This window comes from Botrytis deweyae (assembly GCF_014898535.1).
Source record: "Botrytis deweyae strain B1 chromosome Unknown BDEW_007, whole genome shotgun sequence".
Lineage (NCBI taxonomy): Eukaryota > Fungi > Ascomycota > Leotiomycetes > Helotiales > Sclerotiniaceae > Botrytis > Botrytis deweyae.
Genome location: NW_024066214.1, coordinates 532,044 through 554,479, shown reverse-complemented (window position 1 = coordinate 554,479; position 22,436 = coordinate 532,044). Strand labels below are relative to the sequence as shown.

General features: G+C 40.7%; 6 protein-coding genes across 6 annotated transcripts; 4 read left to right on the top strand and 2 right to left on the bottom strand.

Moving 5' to 3' along the window:
- Nucleotides 1–6,620: 6,620 nt before the first annotated feature.
- Nucleotides 6,621–8,369, bottom strand: EAE98_003871 (uncharacterized protein; the record flags this gene model as incomplete). The annotated part of the gene is made up of 2 exons (XM_038951491.1): nt 6,621–8,195; nt 8,274–8,369. 2 exons carry the CDS (start codon nt 8,367–8,369, stop codon nt 6,621–6,623), a joined length of 1,671 nt encoding a protein of 556 aa, XP_038811964.1.
- A 157-nt stretch (nt 8,370–8,526) lies between these two features.
- Nucleotides 8,527–9,659, top strand: EAE98_003870 (uncharacterized protein; the record flags this gene model as incomplete). Its single annotated transcript, XM_038951490.1, has 2 exons — nt 8,527–8,918; nt 9,007–9,659. The coding sequence occupies 2 exons, from the start codon at nt 8,527–8,529 to the stop codon at nt 9,557–9,559; spliced, it is 945 nt and encodes a 314-aa protein (XP_038811963.1). The 3' UTR covers nt 9,560–9,659.
- Nucleotides 9,660–9,935: 276 nt separating this feature from the next.
- On the bottom strand, nt 9,936–12,869 carry EAE98_003869 (uncharacterized protein; the record flags this gene model as incomplete). Its single annotated transcript, XM_038951489.1, has 4 exons — nt 9,936–11,166; nt 11,214–12,044; nt 12,170–12,420; nt 12,615–12,869. 4 exons carry the CDS (start codon nt 12,867–12,869, stop codon nt 9,936–9,938), a joined length of 2,568 nt encoding a protein of 855 aa, XP_038811962.1.
- A 3,650-nt stretch (nt 12,870–16,519) lies between these two features.
- On the top strand, nt 16,520–17,284 carry EAE98_003868 (uncharacterized protein; the record flags this gene model as incomplete). Its single annotated transcript, XM_038951488.1, has 3 exons — nt 16,520–16,858; nt 16,932–17,168; nt 17,219–17,284. 3 exons carry the CDS (start codon nt 16,520–16,522, stop codon nt 17,282–17,284), a joined length of 642 nt encoding a protein of 213 aa, XP_038811961.1.
- A 1,305-nt stretch (nt 17,285–18,589) lies between these two features.
- On the top strand, nt 18,590–19,874 carry EAE98_003867 (uncharacterized protein; the record flags this gene model as incomplete). Its single annotated transcript, XM_038951487.1, has 2 exons — nt 18,590–19,698; nt 19,760–19,874. The coding sequence occupies 2 exons, from the start codon at nt 18,590–18,592 to the stop codon at nt 19,872–19,874; spliced, it is 1,224 nt and encodes a 407-aa protein (XP_038811960.1).
- An 875-nt stretch (nt 19,875–20,749) lies between these two features.
- EAE98_003866 (uncharacterized protein) lies at nt 20,750–21,987 on the top strand (the record flags this gene model as incomplete). The annotated part of the gene is made up of 2 exons (XM_038951486.1): nt 20,750–21,596; nt 21,665–21,987. The coding sequence occupies 2 exons, from the start codon at nt 20,750–20,752 to the stop codon at nt 21,985–21,987; spliced, it is 1,170 nt and encodes a 389-aa protein (XP_038811959.1).
- Nucleotides 21,988–22,436: the final 449 nt, after the last annotated feature.

The window sequence follows — 22,436 nt, the reverse complement described above, 5'->3', positions numbered from 1 at the left end:
TTCATTCATTCATTCATTCATTTCTTTGTTTCAACTCTCCATTCCCCATACCAACATCATTCATTCATCACCTACTAGCTCTAAATATTTCACCAGGAAATCGCGGCAGCCCAATTGTTTTATTATCATTCGACCAGTACATGCCATGGTACGATGATTTTTCTCTCTAATCATGAAACGTCATCTTACAGCAGATCATTTCTCTTGGGATTTCTTTCTCGTGCATCATGCATGGAGTCGCGTTCCCAAAAGAGACTACTCTTATGGAGAAAGTGCAGAGAACATCGAAGATGTGGAAGGGATGGAAGATATGGATCGAGTAATCCGTCGTAGACTCGTAGTAGGTCAACATACCGGTCGTGGTGTCCTTCCGATTTATCTCGCATCTCTCACATCAAAGTCGAGTGAGTAGCTGTATGTTTGGGCAAAATGGGAGCGGGGTCATTGAGTATCAAGTAATCGAACTCTTAGTCATCGAATTCTTAGTCATCTTGGGTGCTGCTGACCTCTGCTCTGTCTGTCTGCCTGTCTGTGCTTTGTACTCACCATTACATCATATCAAGACATTTATTCATAAGAGGGATGGGTACCAGTAGATACTTCACTTCCATTACTCTCAACTTTCAAAAATATGTAACAAATCCACTTTTCATTATTTATGTATCAGAATCCGTATTCTCGTTCTTGAACCAATAAGATATCATATCATCTAGTTTCAAGAAATCTGAAACATATGTTTCTACACATAACTACTTATTAGCAAAGTCTACTTTCATAGTCTCGAGCAATATCAGTCCGTGCACTTGTTGTGATTCTTCACATGATCTTTCTTCGTTTGGTGTGTTAGTCTTCTCTTAGTAAGGTTCGAATCATATTCATATATTGTGCAAGTTATTCATTATTCATACCTAGTATGTATCTTTTCTTCAATCATTTGTTAAAGATTCGAAAACTTAAATATATATACCTAACAATAATAATAATAATCCAATGACGCTCCGCTGGCTCTCCGAGGGCCACTGCCGTGGAGGCAGAATAATCAAGAGAAGAATAGTATTCAAGTATCTGTTCCATCATAATCGCTAAAGTCCCGAACATCCATCTCTAATCCTGCCACTCCATTTCCTCTTCCTTCCATTCCATTTCCAACAACTACAAGATTACCAACACCAATCAATACACCAGATATATTAAGCATGGGCAACACGTGGAAAACACATTGCTTTTTCAAAAAGATGCTTCTAGATTCGAGAGTCTAAATATTATTCCTACCACCCGAATTATCATGATGCTTCTTCCATTCCTTATATCACATTACTTTACCTTCTTGATGAACTGTTTTGTTTGACGTCACTTCAGATGATTTGAATTTTGGACCGGAAGTTCCGGGTGATGACACATGATATTTTCATGATATTTTGACTCGGATGGGAGGTTTGGGTATGGTTCGAATAGCTATCTAAATCATGGGGCTTGGGGTTGCTTTCTAGATGCGGTATTGTGAGTCTGTAGTGTTTTGGACGCATTGATGATTTGGATTAGGATGTCTAGGTAGCTTTTCTCTGAGGCTGTGAGATTGGATAATGATAGCTGGAGGTGATGGTGAGCTTTGGGGGGTTTTCTCTTAGCGTATTTATGGTTTTGAGATGTGAGGTCCGGTGAAGACGGTTTTGAGTCTGGACCCTGGAGTGATGGTAACCTTCTCTTGAGAGTTTTTGTTCTTTTCTCATTTTGTCTTTCCGCATCTCAGATATGAGAATGGATAGAGATACATAGTTTGCAGTAATAGTAGTCCTGCGACAATTTCATTCTTCTTCGACTTTACCGCTTCGGAGGTAAGCAATCGGATCAAGGTAGTTTGAAGTATTTTTGAACCTTGAGCTTATTTTTTACTCTTCTCTATATTTACAGCACCGGGGATTCTATTATCGGATGAAGATAACATAACTTGGCTGCGCTGTGAAGTAATGGTAAGCCTCGAGCTTCTTCGTCTTTTGGGGGTTTAGGTTACAACTTCTGAAATATTTTGATATATCTAGTTTTTTTAGAGTTTTTTTTGGTACGACTTCGTTTTGAAGAATATGACTACCCTAAAAGTAGAACCAGGTTCTCAGCCTCCCTTTTCCTTTCTTATCATTTCTTATTCTTTTTTTTTTGGAAAGACTTGTGAATTTCATTCTGAATTTCAATATACTTTTCTTTCCTTTCCTTTCAGGAGGAAACTATAAACATCGATACAGATATATCAAATTCCTCTTATTCTAGCATTCAGATAGATACTATATAATATAATACAATACAAGACTCGTATTTCAGAGTAATCCATTACATCTATATAACTCCAACGAGTACCTAGCTATATCTAATAATTCATCTCCACCCACACTCAAAGTAAGATCTTACTCGCTTAAAGCCAGCTATTACAACACCGAGATTACTACATATTATGGAAAGCTGGGATTAGGTATATCTATTTGAGTATTTGATTATAATCTGGATATTATAGTAAGCTCTCTGTAGATAGAAGGAAGAGTATAGATACTTATTTTTATTCCGATATCAACTATAATATAAAGAGCATACGGCTTCTCTTAATAATAGATAGATAATTCTTTCTTTTATCTGCTTCGGTTTCATTAGTAAGATCTTATTTATGTCTAGTGGTTGATAGATGAGAAAAGATATATTATATATAATATATAATCTTTCTCTCTCTCTCTCTTATATACATATATATATACACACTCATACTCTCTCTCTCAAATCACAAATTAAGAATAGATACTCAAGTAATAGGTAATAAATAAACGAAGATTCAAGAACTAATCATGTGATTTATAAGATTTACTTTTTTTTCATCTTCTTTTTCATCTTCTTTTTCATCTTTTTTTTTATCTTCTTTTTCATCCTTTTTTTTCATCCTTTTTTTTTATCTTCTTTTTTATCTTCTTTTTCATTTTCTTTTTCATCTTCTTTTTTTTACTTCAGCTCGGCTTCTCTGATCGCTTCGTTTTGATTTGAATGAGGTTTTGGAGGTTTTGGAGGTTTTGGAAGTTTTGGAAAGTGGAAAGGATAAAGGGGGGGAGAAGTTGTGGGGCTGGAAGATACTAGGAGGGGAGAGGGGAGAGGGGAAAGTCCCATACTCGGAGAATATCTCATAATCGCGATTTCTTCATATCGATGTTTATGTATCGATGTGTATGGTCTTGAACTACTGGGTATATAGCTTTTGTCTTTTGAGTGGATGGATGGATGGATGGAGGATTGTAGGTTGGTAGGTGGGTGCGTATTGGATCGGATTTGGATTGGATTTGGATTGGATTTGGATTGGATTTGGATTGGATTTGGATTTGGATTGGATTTGGATTGGATTTGGATTTGGATTTGTTTCTACTTCGATATCTTGGTGTTTTGTCTTTTGGAGGAGCAATACTAGATAACAGAATACAGAAATTGGAAATCGGAAATAAAAGTATGGGTGTTTTGATATATATCGATATTTCTTGGTTTTGGGGATTATTAATATTGGTATCATGGCAATGAAGATGGAGATGCAGATCTTCAGCGTGATATTGAGTTATTTACTTACTTACTTTCTGGATGTTTTTTGATACCGGTAATTGTGGTTTCGCATGCGCTTGTGTCTTGAAATTGATGGGGTGGGGTGGGAATGGGTTTGGTTAGATATATAGTATAAGGTGTTGAGTTTGATGAAGATGGGATGCTCTTTTTTTGAGTGTTTGGAGGGTGGATTATAAGTGTCTCTCTCTTTTTTTCTGGCCGTGGTGGAGAAGGAAGGTACGGAGGTTGTGGAAGTTGGTTTTTGGTATACTTAGTTTAGGTATATTGAATTGATAGAAGTAAGGTAGTAGGAGTTTGTTAATTGTAGATATAGATGGATCTCTGGGATTGGAATTCTGAAGTGGAAGATTGGTGGGCGGATTTGTATTTCATTGTAAGAGTTCTGGAATCTACTTACCGTACCCCTATAACAAATATAACAAAATCCCTACAAAAATGAGATTTTCCTATACAAATTATTATATTTGGAATCTCATTCAAATCTTTATATTTTCTTTTTAAAAAAAATAGGAAATAATAAATAATTATAATCAAAATATAAAAAATTATTTGAAATATTTTTCATTATTTTTATTAAATAATTATATAATATTGAAATCGAATTTTTCTAAAAATTCTAATATATAACATTTTTCCTATACAAAATAAACGAATTTTTATAAAAATTTCGAATTTTCAACTTTAATTCCTTTAAATTCTATTTAAAAAATTAGAAAAAAATATTCTATTCATTTTTTTATTAGATTTGATTAATTAAATAACACTTCCCAAAAGAATTTCTGATTTTATTTTTATTATAATATAAAAATTAGAATATAAAAAGTTGAATAATCCTATATTTTAGCTGGAAAAGCATTATATGTACAGTAAGTAGATTCCAGAACTCTTATTTTAACGATTGTATGAATCTCAGGCTTGAGCTACGCATGTGTTGGTTGCTTGGTAGGTTTGGAAGATAATGCGTTTGCTTTTATTTGGTAGAGTGACTGGAGTAATGGTTTCTTGATTACTTTTTCTTATGTAGATATAGTTATTTTTGAGAACTGATTGAGAGTGTTGATTCATAGTGCTTTTCATATAAAATGATGTATAAGTTTCTTGGAAAAATATGTCTTCGCTTATAACTTTGTAATCTGTTAGGGTTTCGTTATTTTCAATGGTATTGAGAAAAGAGTCTTCTTCTATATCGCTATTGGTTTCGGTGTTGCGTTTTGAGAATCGAGATTTGACTTCTCAGTTGATCTATCATTGTCGTCGTCAGCGTCTATGTAAGAGTTGAGGCCCCGGCTTATCGCACACTAAGCGAAAACACAGCAAAAACCTTCATTTATTCAACTTTTTAACTATATAAAATTTCGATAAATATGTGGATTGAATTATTCAAATTGAGGAATATAGTAAACAATTATCAAAATTATTTTAAAAAATGAATAGATTATTTTTATGATTTTTTTTGAAAGAGTTGTAGGGGTTTAAAGTTAGAATTTTCAAAATTTTCAAAAAAATCGATTTTTTTGTATGGGAAAAGCGTTACATGTGATAAATTTCGAAAATTTTCAACTTCAAGATCCTATAATTTCTTTCAAAAAAATATTAAAAATAATCTGTTTTATTTTTAAGATTATGTATATATTAAACTCTTATACATAAAATTTTGAAATTATTACTTCAATTATCAAATAAATTATTAGAGAAATTAGTTTATATGGGAAAACGATTTTTTTGCAGGGATTTTGTTACGAAAAAGGGTAGTGTGCGATAAGCCGGGGCCTCAACTCTTAGAACAACTTATCCGTTTCGGAGAATTAATCCTACTGCAAATTATAAATTGATACAATCAACATAAAATTTGTTTCGAATAAGAATTTATGGGCTGCTATTATTTTTAATGGAGAAACTAATGAGAACACCTCGTAGCTCGCGTGGACGATAGAGATGTTTAATAGACCGAATTTTGAACGAGCCCAAAAAGTTATATCTTCGAGCGCAGCGAGCTATGGGGGTTTGGGGGCTTGCCCCCATGAATTGAAGATAGTAACTATAATTTTGTGATTGATTGAAGATAGTGTTGTGGAGAAATTAATTAGTAAATCTCGGATAGCAGAAAGGGGGTATCACTCAGAGTTGAGAAAATTGATATCTATCTACTATCATATAATAGATGATTCATGAAGAGGCATTCTTTGAAATTTATAATATTCAAGATTGGGAAAAGGTATCATTTCGAATTGACCAATTATTGCAGAGTTTCGAGTTGATGGAACTAATCATGGATTCCGCTCGAAGTGTAGTTGATTTACAATCTTAGTCCTAGTTATTACAATCTCGAAGTTGATTCGAGGTTCTATTGCTTTTGTGATCGGTTTAGGGGTACTTGGGAGTGATAAAAAGGGGAAAGGGGGATAGCTTCGAATTCTATCTTGGACCTTTTATCACTCCTTCACGTGGATCCAGACCGTTGATTACTGTAGCCAATGGTGAGTTTCGGCTTCCTGGATGTTTTCGAGGAGTTCTGAGAATTGATAGGATCGTTGGTCATTGAAATGAGGATAGAGGAAAGAAATATTCTAACTACGTCTTCAAGAATCAATGCAAACAGAAGTCTTTTCATTTCATTTGAAGAATACGAAAGAAGAGGGATATGATTAAAAACAAGTCACTCTTATGATCCTAAGCAGGTTTTCATTTCAATATTGAGCTTATATCATAAATTTATCTCACAGTATTAAGATTGGGTAGATGGGTTTTTAATATCATCGACTTGAAGTGCAAATTTACATCTTAAAAAATACAGATTAAAGAGTCGTACTCGAGTAAGCAGGATATGTTTGATAGATTTTCTTCCATTACGGTAAAATAAAAGATTCTAAGCTCAAGAGGAAAGAAAAGGAGAAAAAGATTGAAATATTGAAACAGGAAAGGAACCCTAAGGAAGTCTCGTCTTCTATAACCGTTCAGTTTTTCCAGTCGAAACGTCTACCTCAGACAAAACTGCGCGAGAAAATTGCAATTGTTGATGTTGTTGCTATTGTCTGAAACTAAGCTGCAGTGATGTTCACATCTTGCTTTTCACTTTGCGTTTCACCTTGCTTTTCATTTTCACTTCCATTTTGGTCCTGTGTGATCTCTTCAGGAGAAGGTGTGTCTTGTTTAACAGGATCTTGTTTGGCAGGGTCTTGCATAGGAACCCACTTGATAGCCAAAGCGCCAATAACAGATACACAACTTAACGCTAGCGACACATAAAATGTCCGGATTATGGAATCACTAATGGCGATCTTTGCTGTTTCTTGAGTCTCCAGTGGCAACGATGACGGGATTTGGGGTAAGGCAGCTAGCAAGATAGAAGATGAGTTGGGAGATTTTGGCAAAAGCGGCTCAAGACGTTTGTGCATCTCCCCTTGGAAAATGCTTTGTGCTACTGCCACGAAGACCGAGGCACTGAGATTTTGGACAAGAGTTATAAATGTCACACCGATGGGAACATCTTTTTCCGGTAACAGTGTTTGAACGATATAACTTGGCTGACCAAAACCAAACGCAACTCCAAAGCCATACACAAGTTGATAACCGACAATCCTTGCTGTAGAAGAATGTAGGTTGATAGTAGTGAGTAAAGCAGCTCCAGCAATTGATAGTGCAGTTCCAATGATCATGGCTGGATTGTAATACTTGAAACCACTGGTGATGCCTCCGGCTAAGATTGAAGCCACAACGTAACCAGCGATCAACGGTATCAACAGTTCACCCGAAGAAAGAGGTGATCGACCGCGAACATCTTGGAACCATACAGGTAGAAACAAAATGGCAACATAGACACCTCCCGTTATACACATAGCATAACTTCCGGCCAGCCATATATCACGATTACGCGCTAAGCTGCTTGGAATCATGCGAGCCTTTCCGGCAATCTTGGTCGTCTGGGTAGCTATAAAAGCGATAGCGAGGATACCGGATACGACAAAAAGAGCGATAACCCGACCATTACTCCAAGGATAGGCAGCGCCACCCCATTGTAAAGCCATGAGAAGACAGATCAAAGATCCAACCATGAATACCGTTCCAGGGATATCAAGCTGCAGTGCCTTTTGCACGAGACTGAGTGATTGTGCACTTGGATCTGATGGTGTATGTACCAGAATGCCGCACAAGATTACCGTTACTGCTCCTAACGGTAAGTTAATGCCGAAACAACATCTCCATGTAGTCGATTGCAGTATAGCAGCTCCTAGGAACGGTCCAAGAATAGCTGCCAATCCAAATGCAGCGGACATGATACCCAAGTACGCAGCACGCTGAGCCAGCGGGATTACTTTGGTAGTAATCAACACACTTCCCGAAAAAACCCCAGCAGCACCCAGTCCAGCGATTGCTCGACCGACGATCAGGGTTATGGAGGAATGTGCTGTTGTGCAAATAAGAGATCCAATCTCGAAGATGACAATAGCGACAAGGTAAACATTTTTGATGGGAAAATGACTGTAAAGTTTACCATAGAACAGTTGAAAGGCGCTCAGAGTAAGAAGATAGGCATTAGCCCACCATCCAATGTCTTGCGATGTGTTGAACTCGACGCTGATGACGGGGATTGCCGTAGCTAAGATGGCTTGATCCTGTTTAAGAAAGCAAAAAGTTAGCTCCCAAAATTTAAGAAGGTAAAAGGCTACTTGGGATGTGTGTGGTTACCATACCATGCCTGTGAGGAAGACTGCCAGACAAATGCCAACCATAATAAGCGTTAGGCGAGTACGATTTGGCTTGGTAATAACATTCTCAGACGACTCCATGGTCAAGCTTTCTTGGGGAGGTTTGAAATGATGCAAGTAGACCTCGGGAGTATTGGATTTCAAGGAACAATAAAAGTCCAGAATCTAGCAAGAAGCTGTGGTGGTATAGCAGTAAAAAAGTGAATAAGTCACTCACTTCAATAGCATAGCTTTCATCATGGATTTCATCGACGTTGCCATCATCGGAGGAGGTCCAGCTGGACTTACTGCCGCCGGTGCTCTCGCTCGCCAACTTCATACTGCGGTGGTTTTTGACACCCAAACCTACCGTAATAAGAATTCGGCTCATATGCACATGGTTCCTACCTGGGATCATAAAGATCCAAAGGACTTCCGAGCTGCGACTAAGGATAGCATTTTGGCGCGCTACTCTACGATTCAATTTCTTGATGTTGGCGTCACAAGCATCGAGAAGAAAACAGACTCTCACTTCATCCTCGTCGACGCAAATGCGAAAGAATGGAACTTTAGAAAAGTCATACTGGCAGTGGGTATGACTGATACTTTTCCCGAAATCGAGGGCTACGCTGAGCTTTGGACAAAGAGAATGTAAGTCAATATGAATCATTTATGAGCACCTAAAGCTATCACATCAAACTAGATTGGTTACTGACGGACTCTATTCGTATTTACATAGTTTTCACTGCCTTTTTTGCTTCGGCTATGAAGACCGCGGCGCTAAATCTACAGGCGTTCTCGTTCTTCCTCCCCTCAATCCCATGACCGGTATTCACATGATTATAGCCGCCAATGCCGCCCAACTCAGCGAAGAGGTCACTCTATACACACATGGCGATGAAGAAATAGCCGCAAAGCTTAGTCCACTCGTCAAAACTCCATTCAAGATTGACACACGCAAGATCCAACGACTCGTTGATAACGGCGGTTCTTCAGTCACAATGCACTTCTCAGATGGTTCAGAGAAAGAAGAAGCATTCTTGGTTCACAACCCGAAGACTACAGTTCAAGGCCCGTTTGTTGAACAGCTGGGTCTGGATCTTAGTCCTGCGGGAGATATTCTGGCACCTCCGCCGTTTCATCAAACCAGTGTTCGGGGTGTCTTTGCGGCCGGAGATTGTATTACGCCGTATAAGGCTACTCCGGCTGCGATCGCTAGTGGTTGTAACTCGGCTGTGGCATTGACGGCGCAGTTGCAGGCTGAGAAGCATGGAATCACTCCATTGTTCTAGGAGGTGTGGGAATGGAATAGCTGAGCTGCGTGTTTATGGGTGGGATATTCCTATGAGGGTGGTTTAATTATGATTCAGTTAAATGATATGGTATTTTGGGGATAATTGAGCAATTGTGTCGCAATTTTTTGAATGTTCTAAGTGATTATCTTGGTGGGAGTAATCTCTCACGTGTTCTTTCATTTCAAGATTTCAAATCCATTTTTACACCTTGCTTGATTAGAAATTATGCGAGGTATCTATCTATCTATTCTACCTCACCAAATCACTTCACATTACATTCCGGTATTAAATTACATCTTATCATCTATCTATCTACCCCCAATATCCCTCCACTCATCAAACCCATAGAAACAAGTTTAATACAATAAATCAATCAATCATCCCACAAATTTCCCATCCCACTCGACACTTCCCCCAGACTCAACTTCCTCAACGGTTCCACCCGCGCCCAGCTGTCCATCCCCCTCCATAATTGTGTAGTCTCTACCCCGTTCCCATTTTTTGCAGTCTCAAGATTCGCTCTCCCGAATAATCTTCTTTTGAAGGGGCGAGGTCCGAGAGGTGCAGGTTTGTAAAGAGTTTCTGGTTCGTCAATCTCAGGAGTTTTGTTTGTTTGCTTTGAATTTCTAGGTTCTGTCGGTTTGGGTTTTATTTTCTCTTTTGACTTCTGATTATCTTTCTCTTTCTCAAGAACTTTTCCTTTCGGACGTAATTTCAACGGTCTCACTCCCTGTGGCTTTTTCTGAACAATTGTTTCTTCTTCATGATTTTTCTCGAATTCAGGAGTCGAAGGAAAACTTTCGATAAATGCACCAGGGATTTTCATCTCTCGACTAGCGGGTCGTTCTTTTGTCGTTCCGGGCTTGGAACACTCGATAAATGCGCCGGGGACTTGCATCTCTGTGCTGCGTTTTTTGATCACGATGGCGGTATTGGGTGATCGGTGGGGTGTGTGAGTGGGTTTTTGGTTCGAGGTCTTCTTTTTGGGGGTGAGGGGTGTCGCTTTAGTGGTCGTAGATGGGGACACTGGTTTGGGATTATGATTGTGACTATTATTTTGATTAAGAGGTCCTCGTGTAATATTGGGGAAAACATCTCGAATGTTCGCTGTGGATCTTTGCGGCTCGAAACTTCCTCCTCGAATGGGTAGAGAATCTTTCCATGATTTTAATGATGGTCTAGGTTCTGCGGCTTTTTGTTTTGGTTTAGAATTTGAAGCGAGATTTTTGGGTGTATGGAAAGGGATTTCTTTGCTTGAAGCAAGTGGTTTTCGTTCGATTTCGAAACTCCCACCTCGTACGGGAAGAGCGTCTTTCCAAGATTTGGGCGGACGGTTGAGAATTTTATCGCTTTCCACTGGTTTCCTTTTGAGAGGTGTGATATGCGTAGGAGGTGATTGAATATATTCTTTCGTAAATCCTCCTGGCATTCTAGAAGGAGCAGGAATGGATGGTCTCCTTATCATCATTTCGTTCAGAATTGCAATTGGTAACGGTTGAGTAATAGGAGGTTTTCGGGGAGATATTCGATCCAGTGATGAAGGAATGGTGGTTGGAACTAAAGCGACATCGGGCTTGATGGCTATTTCTGGAGACTCGGCGGTTCTGATTTCATTAATATGATTGTTGTTTTGGGAATAGTAAATACATACCGCATGGTGGATAATGGAGATCGCATTGAAGCGTCGATTATACTACTACTCGGTGTTACGTTCCTTTGTCTGCCTATTCTCTGCGATATAAAGTGATTGGGAGATTTCGAGTTTGGATGCTCGCAAGTGCCGCACGTACTATGCCCGGTACTGGGATTTGAGGGGGCACCCAATGATATCGCTGAATCAGATTGAGTTACGCACTTCTCGTTATCGTTTGATTCCGTTGCAGTACCAGAGTTTGTGGTCGTATCTCTTGTGAGATATGACCAGCCAATTCCCCAGCCCTTGCTCTTTTCCTTCTCTTTCTCTTTTTCTTGCGATAATACAGGTGTAGATGAAGACGTAGAGACAGGTTCAGAGATAGGTGTATATCTCGGTCTTAACGGCACAATCTTTTCTCTTTCCTCAGGAAACTCCCCTGGCATAGAATTCACACTAATCTGAGACTCAGATTTCGGTAGTCCCTCTTCTATTGCTGTTTCAGTAGGCACAGGTTTCCTCTTAATATTCGTCTCTCTAGTAATTCTCTCCTTCGCTAACGCAAGCGAATAAGTTTTTTCCCACTCTTCCCTTTCGTTTTCCATAAACAGGTAATCGTCAGGAAGCGATGGTATGGAATCGGCACTAGCTGATGCACTGGCCAAATGTGACTGCAAAATATTTGCAGCAGAGGGATTGAGGGAGGTGAGATTGCTATCTACAAGATCGTCGCCGAAGGAAGAAACTCGACAGTTGATTTCTCCGTCTTGGAGAAGGTTGGTACGGGCCGGGAGTTGGAAAGGATATTGACAGGCCTCGAGAGCGGTGAGGATGATTCCTGTTGCTACACTGTAGTGGTGAAATATTAGCTAGGTCTAACAACAATTCTCCTCCTGCATTGTATCACGTGAAGTTCACTCATGATATCAATCACAACATGCAATACACAGGAAGAAAGAAAAAAGAGAACTCACAACCCAACACAACTCAAAACCAGCCCTCCAATCTGCACCTTACAATCCGTTGTTTCTGGAACACACACTTTCGATTTCGATACAACGACGCTGGATACGATGATTGATAGCATCCACGAGACAAGTGTAACGCGCGCAGTAATGAAGCTATACGCGTGCAGTTTCAACTCTGGAGGACGCACAAAACCTACGGGATTGTTTTGAATACTGGCGGAAATATGGAGGATGAGATAGATGAGAGTGAGTGAGGACTGGAATGTGTTAGTAATTGTTATGCTGTAAAGAAGATCTCTTTTTATTATTCTGCTCCATGTTCACTCTCGTCTTCGTTCATTCTTCTCTCGCTAAAAATACAATCAAGTCCTTGTAAAAAAAATTACTCTCGGGGGGGGAAGGGGGGGAGGAGGGGAGGAGGGAAGAAAAACATCAGAAAAACATAACTCACCCCAACAACCACAAACCCCGTCCCAACTCTCAACACAAGCGCAAGCGCATGCCCATCCCCAAAAATCTTAACCGTCAACACAATACCTGTCACAACACACAGCAGCAGAATAACCAATGTTGCGCACACAATAAGCGGTGTTAAAATACGTTGAGTGAGCGAGATTCGTGGGGTAAGTGATGGTGTAAGGTGTGGGAGATGCGTGATGGGAATTTGGCCGCGGGGTGCAAGGACGGGGTAGGGCTTTTTGGTCATGGTGGCGTGGAGCGTTGCTGAGGAACGGGTTGAGATGGGGATGGGGTTGAGTGGTTATGTCATCTGTAGTAGGATCTAATGTAAGAGTATGTGTTTTAAATTAGGGAGATGAAAATTAAAGGATGATGACGATAATGATGGAAATCTTTTTATCATCATAGTTATCTATATATCCATTTACATCCAAACGCAAATCTCCAAATGCATCACCACAACTCTCAATCATCAATTGTTCAATTATCATGACGATTTTCAAATCCTTTCCTTCCGCTCCTGGAAACCAAAAATAAGATAAGCATCACGTTTTTCGCCGCATCAGGTGAAATTTTCTTATAGAGCACACAGGAAAAGTGGCTGGGTGAATATCTTACTTATGACGGAGAGAGATCAAGAAAAAAATAAAAATAGAAGGCGGGAGGTCTTACTTTTATCGAAGATATGGAGGAATTTTTCTATCATCAGTAATTGTTTTATTCACTCAGGGGGCTAGCAAATTTCTTAAAGAATGCATTCCCAATCGTGGCGTTGGGGCTCGGGAGTTGAGATTACATTCCTAAGGGGTTGGATGTGGTTAAGCGAGATGGAAGGAATTTGGATGGCTTGCCGATATCGGGTGATGTGGATCTGTAGCTGTGGCTTACGCTTTTTTTCTCTGGCTGTATTAACTGATTTTGGATAGGAATCATAGGATGATTGATTTCTTGTCTTGGTAGAAATATAATATGCCGTGAGATAAATGTTTTCGGGAAGAATGATGGGACAAGGTGATACAAAGTCAATTATCTCTTTGTTTTTACTTGTATGTATCAAATCACTTGTCAGAAAATCAGGAAATTTAGAATTTTATAGCAGTCTCAAGGTTGTTGCAATGATTAATTATGTATGATCTGTCTATATGTAAGGTCTAGTATGCTAATATAATGATGGTACTGGATTTATGGATGGATCGAAGATGTGTAGACGCATGTACGTGTAGTGTTATGATTGTTTTGACTCATTCTAAGCCCATATAGCGAGTGCAAAATTCCATAAGAACCAGGTGTCACTAATAGGGGTAAATTATGAAGTATATCTTGTCAAACAGGTTGTTAAACCAATGTAATGCGCCGAGAGTGAACATATATATATACGTTCATAGGTACATCCATCTCTATGTGTTCGAATCCGCAACAGATAGACCACATAATAAAGAGAGACAATCAGAAGGGAAAGAAATAAATGGAAGAAGTAAAGAAATGTGAAGGGAGAAGAGAGAGAAGAGAAGAAAAGAAGGGAAGAAGAAAAGAGAAAAATTCTGAACAGGAGGGAATTCCGGAGATCCAGGAAAGTCGTTTCTTAGATCACACTCAAACAGATTATCTGTATTCCCACGACCTCCCTAATGTTGACTGAATTAACCTGGACAAATCCGTTAACATCACTTCAAATTGCTGGGCATTCAATAAGTCAAATTATTGCCCGATTTTCTAACCAGAAATGTAGGAAATATAGCCAGCAGATCCAAACCCTGGAATCTCCACATCTCCACATCAGCTCTAAAGTCTCTCTCTACATACCCATTCCACCACCAGCCCCTCACCTCAACGGGTATTGCCCTCACCTCAACGGATATTACCCACGCTTCACACCCGTATCTGATACCTTGAGTTCAGATCCTAATTGTCCAATAAATTTTTTTCATATTCCGAATTTCATATCCCCTCGTGTTCTTGTTTCAACGTCAAGGGATGAGTTTCCAAGTTCTCAATAGCGAAAGTATGAAAGAGATGGAAGGGAGATTTTTGTTTCTCACATATGTAATACGAGAAGATAAGGATTTACACGAGGAAAGCAAGGTTTCAGAAAATCAACAGGAGTTCATCCCGTTGTGTTTTGATGATTTCATTTGAAGCTGATACCTGTTGCACGCCCCTTCGGCATATTCCTCGGTACTCAGGAACCAAGATCTTCTCGTCAAACGCTCCTACCAAGAGCCACTAACCCCAACTTGCATAGTCATACTGCGCTTGGAAAGGTTATTTTGAATACATCCTAAATTGGAAGGACGTACTTTTAAAATTGTTGAAGAATCACGAGAGGCTTGAAAAGCTTGGAGATATCTAAAGAAGACTCTTAACGTTGCAATTTCATTGCACATCCTCTATCATTCACATTTCCAAGAGAAAGTCAAGCATCTCTCCAAATGCGTGTTGATGGGCATTGTGCTGTAAAGTACCAAAGCCTTGCCAAGTAACTGCAGTCCTCCATTTAGTGTCTAGATGGATCATATTTTGGGGTTAGCGCAATGAGAATAGTGTGGCTTCACCCTCAGAGCACAGCCATCAAAGTCTCCAGGTCCCCCATCTTAAAGGGTTCATAAACTCTAAATCCTCTCGACTTTTTCCAAATTGGGAAAGGCCAAGCGAAGTCTTCGAAAGGACACTATATGTTCTACCATCAAATTTGTATGCTTAGAAAATTCTCTCACAGGGATGAGCACCCCAAGTAATTTTCCATATGCTTATTATTAAGAGGGTTCAAACTACCGGTCCCGAATTCGCCTACCTCACCGTGAACGAAGAACGCAACTCGTCAAAATGGAGACTCTTAAAGATAGTATCATTTTGAAATTGAACAACATTACATAGAATCGTAACAGATGTAGTGAGGTAAAGCCGAAGTACGGATCATAAGCTTTTCAATATTTGAGCTCAGCTCATAATCGAGAATATTGATAGATTGATTTGATAAAGAATTTGAGTGTGCAAACTTTTGGTGCACTGGTTCTCTTCGTCCACATTTTAGGCCCCAGCTAAATTAAATCCCATGTTTCGGAGCTATCCGTCTTAGCGGTAGCTTATGAGTTAAGCTCGGTTAAGCTAGACCAGACCACCGCTCGTCAAACGCTCTAGGCGCAGCGAACCGGCAAACACCACTAAAGTCCAAGGCGCCAGCGGATAATTATAAATTAAGAAACTATGCGATGTCATCAAGCTTGTCCAAAGAAGGCATGTGCTGCATAGTTGTCCAAGCTCTAGCTAACGTGGATCTTCTCTTGATTTGGCCCAACTACCCCCTCCTCTGGAGAATCACGTGACTACTAAGGTAAAATGGCACGGCCATCGAGCTATCGTGAAACCACTTTGACGACGAAAATAACTCTTCACTCCTTTGTGGAAGTCCACCACAGAAATTCGCGAGCATTGTCGCCAAGCCAATCTCTTCCTCCTCCAAAGTCTTCATTTTACTGCGCCCAAGTAATCTTTAGAGTGGTAATAAACTTTTACTGTGTTTGCAAGACAACCTGGTTTTCATTGCCAAGGAGAAGAAGATGGTATTTTGCCATAGAAATAGAGTTTCCTTGGACCCTTTGGTGCAGTATCAAGGTGATTGAATGAGTGCGGTGAGAAGAGACTCTGTTCTGAACTACCTTGGTGTTCAACATGGACAGACAAGATGAACTAGATCGAAGAGGATGAAAGTTATATCAGGATCGAAGAGTATATAAACCTCTCTCGTTTCCCCTCAAATTCGAATCATCATCATCATCACATCCATTCTACACTCACTTTACAAACAAACCAAACACACTCACTTCACATTCACTTAACATTCGTTTTCGAATCCATTCTCTCTTTTCAAAGAAAAATCAATCACTCACTATCATCAAAATGAAGTTCTCAGTTATCACTCTCCTCGCTTGCGCTGCTATTGTACAAGGAGCTGCTCTCCCACAAGCAGCAGCCACAACTTCCGCTGACATGCCACTCTCCACTGCCCCCAACAGTGTTGTTCCAGATTCAATTGAAAGCCACTTCAGTGGAGTATTTGATGGCTCTGGATCATTGGTGGCAAAGGTTGACGATGAGCCCTCCCAAGCACTTCAAAAGCGCGTTGCGCCAGTCGTAGCTATAGCTGGAATCGCCGCCATTAAGGGTATCGCTATCTTGACCAAGATCGCCATTGAGCTTGGTCAACAAACCCTTGGGAACCTTGGACAATGGAATGCCGTAAGTTGCTTCTGAAACATGGAGACCCCAAAGAGATTTTCACATATGAGATGGCACTAATGATATTTTCCAGGTCCGTGAGAAATTCACTCAAGCAACCACTGCCAACATGTGGTCCAGAAACCCAGATTACAACAAATACCCCGGTGTCGTGTGCTACAACAAGGGATACTCCGTCAGGAACCCTGCTGGTATCGCCGGAAAAGTCAGCGCCAAGCTTTCTCTTGGTCTTCTCAACACTGATTACGACTGCATGTACATAAGTGGAAACAACGCATTCTATACCCGATCCGAGGGTGGATATATCAACGTAAGAAGACCGTTCCTGTCTGCTAGAAAATAATACTAACATCTCCCTAGCTTTCTTACAGATATAACTCCCGCTGCACATACGACGGAAAGACCGGTGATTTGACCTGCAACTAGAGAGCTTTAAAGCATCTGGTTTTCGACACAGCAGTTCGAAAAGGATCAATCAAAAGTTGGCTCCACTTTGGACCTGCCATCAGACTTGCGCGCTAGGTGGCCACCTAGTTCCTTGTCTTGTTTTCATATCTCTGTTATCATTGTGTCTGGGTCGTTCTGGTTTTGATTTCCTATTGTTTTTATGGAATGTTAGTGCCTAGGTAGTTAGTTAAATTGAGCTCATTTTCACAGTCCGCGGGTCCATGCATACTACCTTTTATTTGACACAAACGAGAATATTCTGGTGAGTTGATATACCAGGGAAATCTCTTTATCAACTACCTACCTAGATAGCTCTAGCTCGCTAGAACCACGGCAACGAAGACATGAAAACATTTTTCCTTCTGACGAGTAAGCCCCGTTGAGTAAAATCGCTACAGAGCGGACTGTTAATTTTTCTCGTAGCAAAGTTCAAACATCATTGATATGCTGAAGTGTAATTCTGAAAGATCTAACAATCAGAGTAGTCAGCAAGCCTATCGGTCTTGCCTTAACACTAACCATATCCAGCTTAGGAAACTCGGCTGAGCTGCAACACTACACACCACTAAAGCTTGGGCATGCAAGCAAACACATAATCTTGGGAGTCCGACATTGGTGTATCCAGGAAGTCCATTCATCTCATCATAATAACACTGTCTTTTTTGATATCAGCAAATAGTGAAAGTATCAACAAGCATCATGGCGGCCAGTCAAGCACGATATCGAAATGATGGAGAGTCTATATTTGTTGACGATGCATCTCAGCCCCTTGGATCTTTCACTTGCGAGCCGCTGGACTCGGATTCTGATAGTGAATCTTTCCGGGTATAACGATAGAACAGTCTCTGAATGAGAACGATACGCTGTCGTGCAAGTTGGTCAGTACCGAATTTGGCGAAAAGTCTAGATTTAGAGCGCTGTCATACATGTGGGGAGACGGCACTGAAAACGAAACAATTATGCTCAATAGAGCTGAATTCCAAGTTCGTTAAAATCTTTGGGACGCTCTCCATTGCCTTCGCAAATCGGGAATGCAGTCGCAGTTCTGGGTCCATGCGATTTGCGTCAATCAAAACAATATTCCTGAACGGAATAGGCAACTGATGATAATGAAATGGATATATTTCCGAGCAGAAACCGTTGTTGTGTGGCTAGGAAAGAAGTACGGGAGAAACAAGTAGGTGGCCAGAGCTCGAAATGATCGTTTCGTTTTCGAAAAAAATACATTCAGAAGGTCCGCAGGCATCAGATATCACCTCAGAGACTACAGTTCGGTCGGAGGAAATGCTCGAATCATTGGTTGCAGGGCCAAAAGACAATGCGGAAAATGAGGAACGAGAGATGGTTAAAGTGCTATGCGCGGATGGATACTGGAGCAGGTTATGGATAGTTCAAGAGATTGGACGAGCACGGCAGATGGAAGTTCGTTTTGGTGAAATTGCCATGTCTTGGAAGGCATTCATCGAAATGGTAACTTTGCACGAGAATATTAATCAGGGTCCTTTGAGGTTAAACTCACTGCTTCTAGAGAAATATTCCGGTACCTATATTTTTCGCAAGCTCCTGTGTGATCATCGAGAAGCTCTATGCACGGAGCCAAGAGATAAGATATACGGCTTAGTTGGTCTAGCAGCTGATACCATCGGATTTCACATGGACTACAACAGAACTCTGGTTGAAGTATGCGCGGATAAAATGGTGTTTTTCAATCGTGACGGGTGTCTCTCCAGTGACCATGGTATTCATTTTGGAGAACTCGTCAAGAGTCTGTTGATCAGAGCCAACTCGGGGCCCCTTGAACAAGCTCTACCATTGAACTGTTCGCAATCTATTCCGACCCTCTGCATGGAAGACACCAAAAACAAAAGTCCCAGAGTATTTGGACTCCAAGGCTATGTCGTCGGATGCATAGTAGCTGTCGGTCCTTGCCCTACGGAGATAGTTCCGAATATGCAAAAGGCCGATCAATGGGACTCTGAAATTTCGCAAAATTTCCCAGAAGGGCTCGGTGAAGCTCATCGTGAGAGTGATGAACTGATAAACTATCTTTTAGAGTCGAAAAACTCCGAACTAGAATCAATTTCTTTCAGTCACATGAGTAGTGTGTCTTGGAAAAAGTCGTGTAACTATTACAGAACCCCAGAATCTATTTACAGTGCATTATTAAACAACTACAACCCGAATACTCTGTTACATCACAAGATATCTCAACGACGGCTCCTAGCTCAAGTCTATTCCTCGCCAAGAACTACTACCGCAGAGAAACCCCCTGGAAAATGGGAATTGCGACAAGCCAGGCCCGACCTAAAGACCTTGTTTGTTGGATCAGCGGGGTCTCGAGAGCTCTTCTACTGCGTAAAATTGGAAGCTCGGGAAACGCCAAAGTTTGGCAGGTATTTGGCACAGCGTTGTTCACGCGGCATCTTGATTTGTATGACAAAATACGCTATGCAGCCGATCTGACTTTGTTCGACAAGGAGACAATGGACTTGGAGGTGGACGCAGCGACAGTTTATGTCATCTTGTCTCAGATAATAAGCAAGCAGAGAGCAGAGAGCATTGTCAATAGAAATCTCCCAACGAAGGAGATATCCTGATAAGTTGTGTCGATCAGGCTGTTTCTCGAAGTTCGAAAAATGAGGATGTAGAAACTCCTGAGATCCAAACATCATACCCCTTCAAGAAGAGTGCAATACTATCAATAGCATCTCAGATTCTGAAAATTTAAAAGGATTGGCACCATGGAAGCAAAAGCTTAGAGAGGAGCACTCGGGCGATTGATATATGATTGTTATTACAAACATACCATAAAAAAAGGCTATGCGACCACCCATATACCATACACATTTTCCTGTTTGTATACCGACTAGGTAGGTCCCTAGGTACTATGCATACACCTCATCCGACAAAAGAAACGACCGAAAACCCTGCAAACAACAAACGAAACAAACAAACCTCAGCCAATCAAAATTCCCCGCCAAAAATATACCAAAAATATATCAGATTCACTATCATTTTCAGGTCCGAGGTCAACAATAAAAGATTCAAAGCTTCACTTCTTGAAGGAAAAAGAAAACAAGATAGGTCAAATAAAGTAAAAGAATTCAGTTTCCAAAACTGAGAATCGCAATCGATCTTTCTTCTCGTCTTCCCATCTCTCGTCTGAAAATTTCTATCCTCTTGTTTTCTTTACAACTTCAACAACTAAAGGAGCAACAGCTTCAACTCGTCGCATTGCATACAAACGCGTGTGCGCAACGGATTTATCAAAGATGTGTAAGTTACTTTGAATCGATCTTTGCTTGCCTTGCAATTCGCAGCTTTGTGCCTTCCTCTCTTCCTACCCATTTCTTTCCTGCAAACTACACCCATATCTTATATTAATCCAACTTGATAAAACAAGAATCAAACTAACAATTCAACTCAAACATAATAGCGCACCCAATGGTTCTTCTTCCCAGCAGCAGCGGGTACCGTCCTAACAAAGGCGTCAAACGCGAACATGATCCCGATCAGGTTCACGATCTTAGCTCCAAAAGTCCAAATGCAAACGGCTCTCCAGACAATCGAACACAAGAGCATAAGAAAAAGAAAACTCACCATAAGAAGTCGAAGCACAAGTCTTCTCAATCACAGCAACAAGAAGACACATTAATGAGCGGGGGCTTGGGAGATATGAGCGTGGAGTTAGGAGAGCCGATCTTACCACATCCTAGTGATTCTCAACATAAGAAGAAGAAGAAGACGAAGAAGCTTAAGAGCGTGCATTTTGAAGAACCCAGCAGTAACTATCGCCCACCGCACGTTGTTGATGAGGAAGAGGACGCAGAAACTGAAAGGTTTGAGATGAATGGTGGTTCAGCTCTGCGCGAAACATCTACCTTACCTGTTCGATCTCACAGTCCAATCTTACCACCAACGTCAAGTCCAATTCTTCCTCCTACCCGACCAAAAAGATCCTCGAGCCATGGTCCGCCACCTCCAATTCTCCCACAGCCTTCTCCGAGTCGAATGAATCCACTGTATGTTCCTCCAAAAACCTCGACTCCAATCTTACCTCCAGCTTCACCCTTCAGAAAGAGACGTGGCTCAACTGGTAATACCTTTGCTCAACCACCACCAACGTTCTCAACACAAGTTCCTAGTCCACAGGCCACTCAACCACCACCCGCCAAACCAACAACCAAATCAGCCGATCCCAAGCCTAAGGATGACGAATGGGAGTTTAGCACTGGAAAGATTCGAGCAATGATCGGTGATCCAATGGAAAAGGATGCGCAAAGAGAAGAAAGTAAGTTACATTCACCGATTTCCCATTTCAATATCTCAATTATTGCTAATGCGTTTCTGCCTACTTAGACGTTGCGTTCTCACACAACTACATCCGATCTCCCATGCGACAAGATCAAGGTATCAATGTAGGAGGCGTCAACTTCAACATTTGGCACATCAAAAACCGTGAAACTTTCATCTTCAAGAGCAAAAGCACTGGACTACAAGTATGTTCAGTAGCTCAAGGTAGCATATGGGTATTCCTCGGTCTCGAGAAATTTCGCATATCGAAAGGTGGGATGTGGCGTATCAGAGAAGGAGAGATGTGCTCCGTTAAAAACCAAGATGGTCATGAGTGTGTCTTGCACGTCACCGTAATTCCAAGTGCTTCTACATTGGCAAACCAGTGAAGAGAGTTGAAAGGAAAAATTTGGGGATTCGCGCGAACTGGAATTATAATTTGATGCACTTGCATTCGCAGCATCTGATATGGGATTTATCATTTGAGAAAGGCCTGGAAATTTTTGCGACTGCAGCAGGAACTTATTAGTGATTTTATTGCACTTGCAGCTTAAGTTATGAAAGGGGACCTTATTTGTTCAAAGAGGGTTGAAGCTCCGCAATAGGCAGTTATATACATACCATGTTTTTCGCAAGTACTTCTCCACCAGAATCCTGCGAGGCAGAAAAAGCTTTCCCGAATCTTTCTTGAGTCAGCCCGTTCAGAAGATCATCTGCGGACTGAATGTTATCGTGGAAAAAGAGTGCTCCCGTGTTGACCCCTGCAACCAAGAATGTCTCACCAACTACGGACCCGTATTCTCGTGGCGTTCACTAGTTCAACTGACAGCTGAAAGAT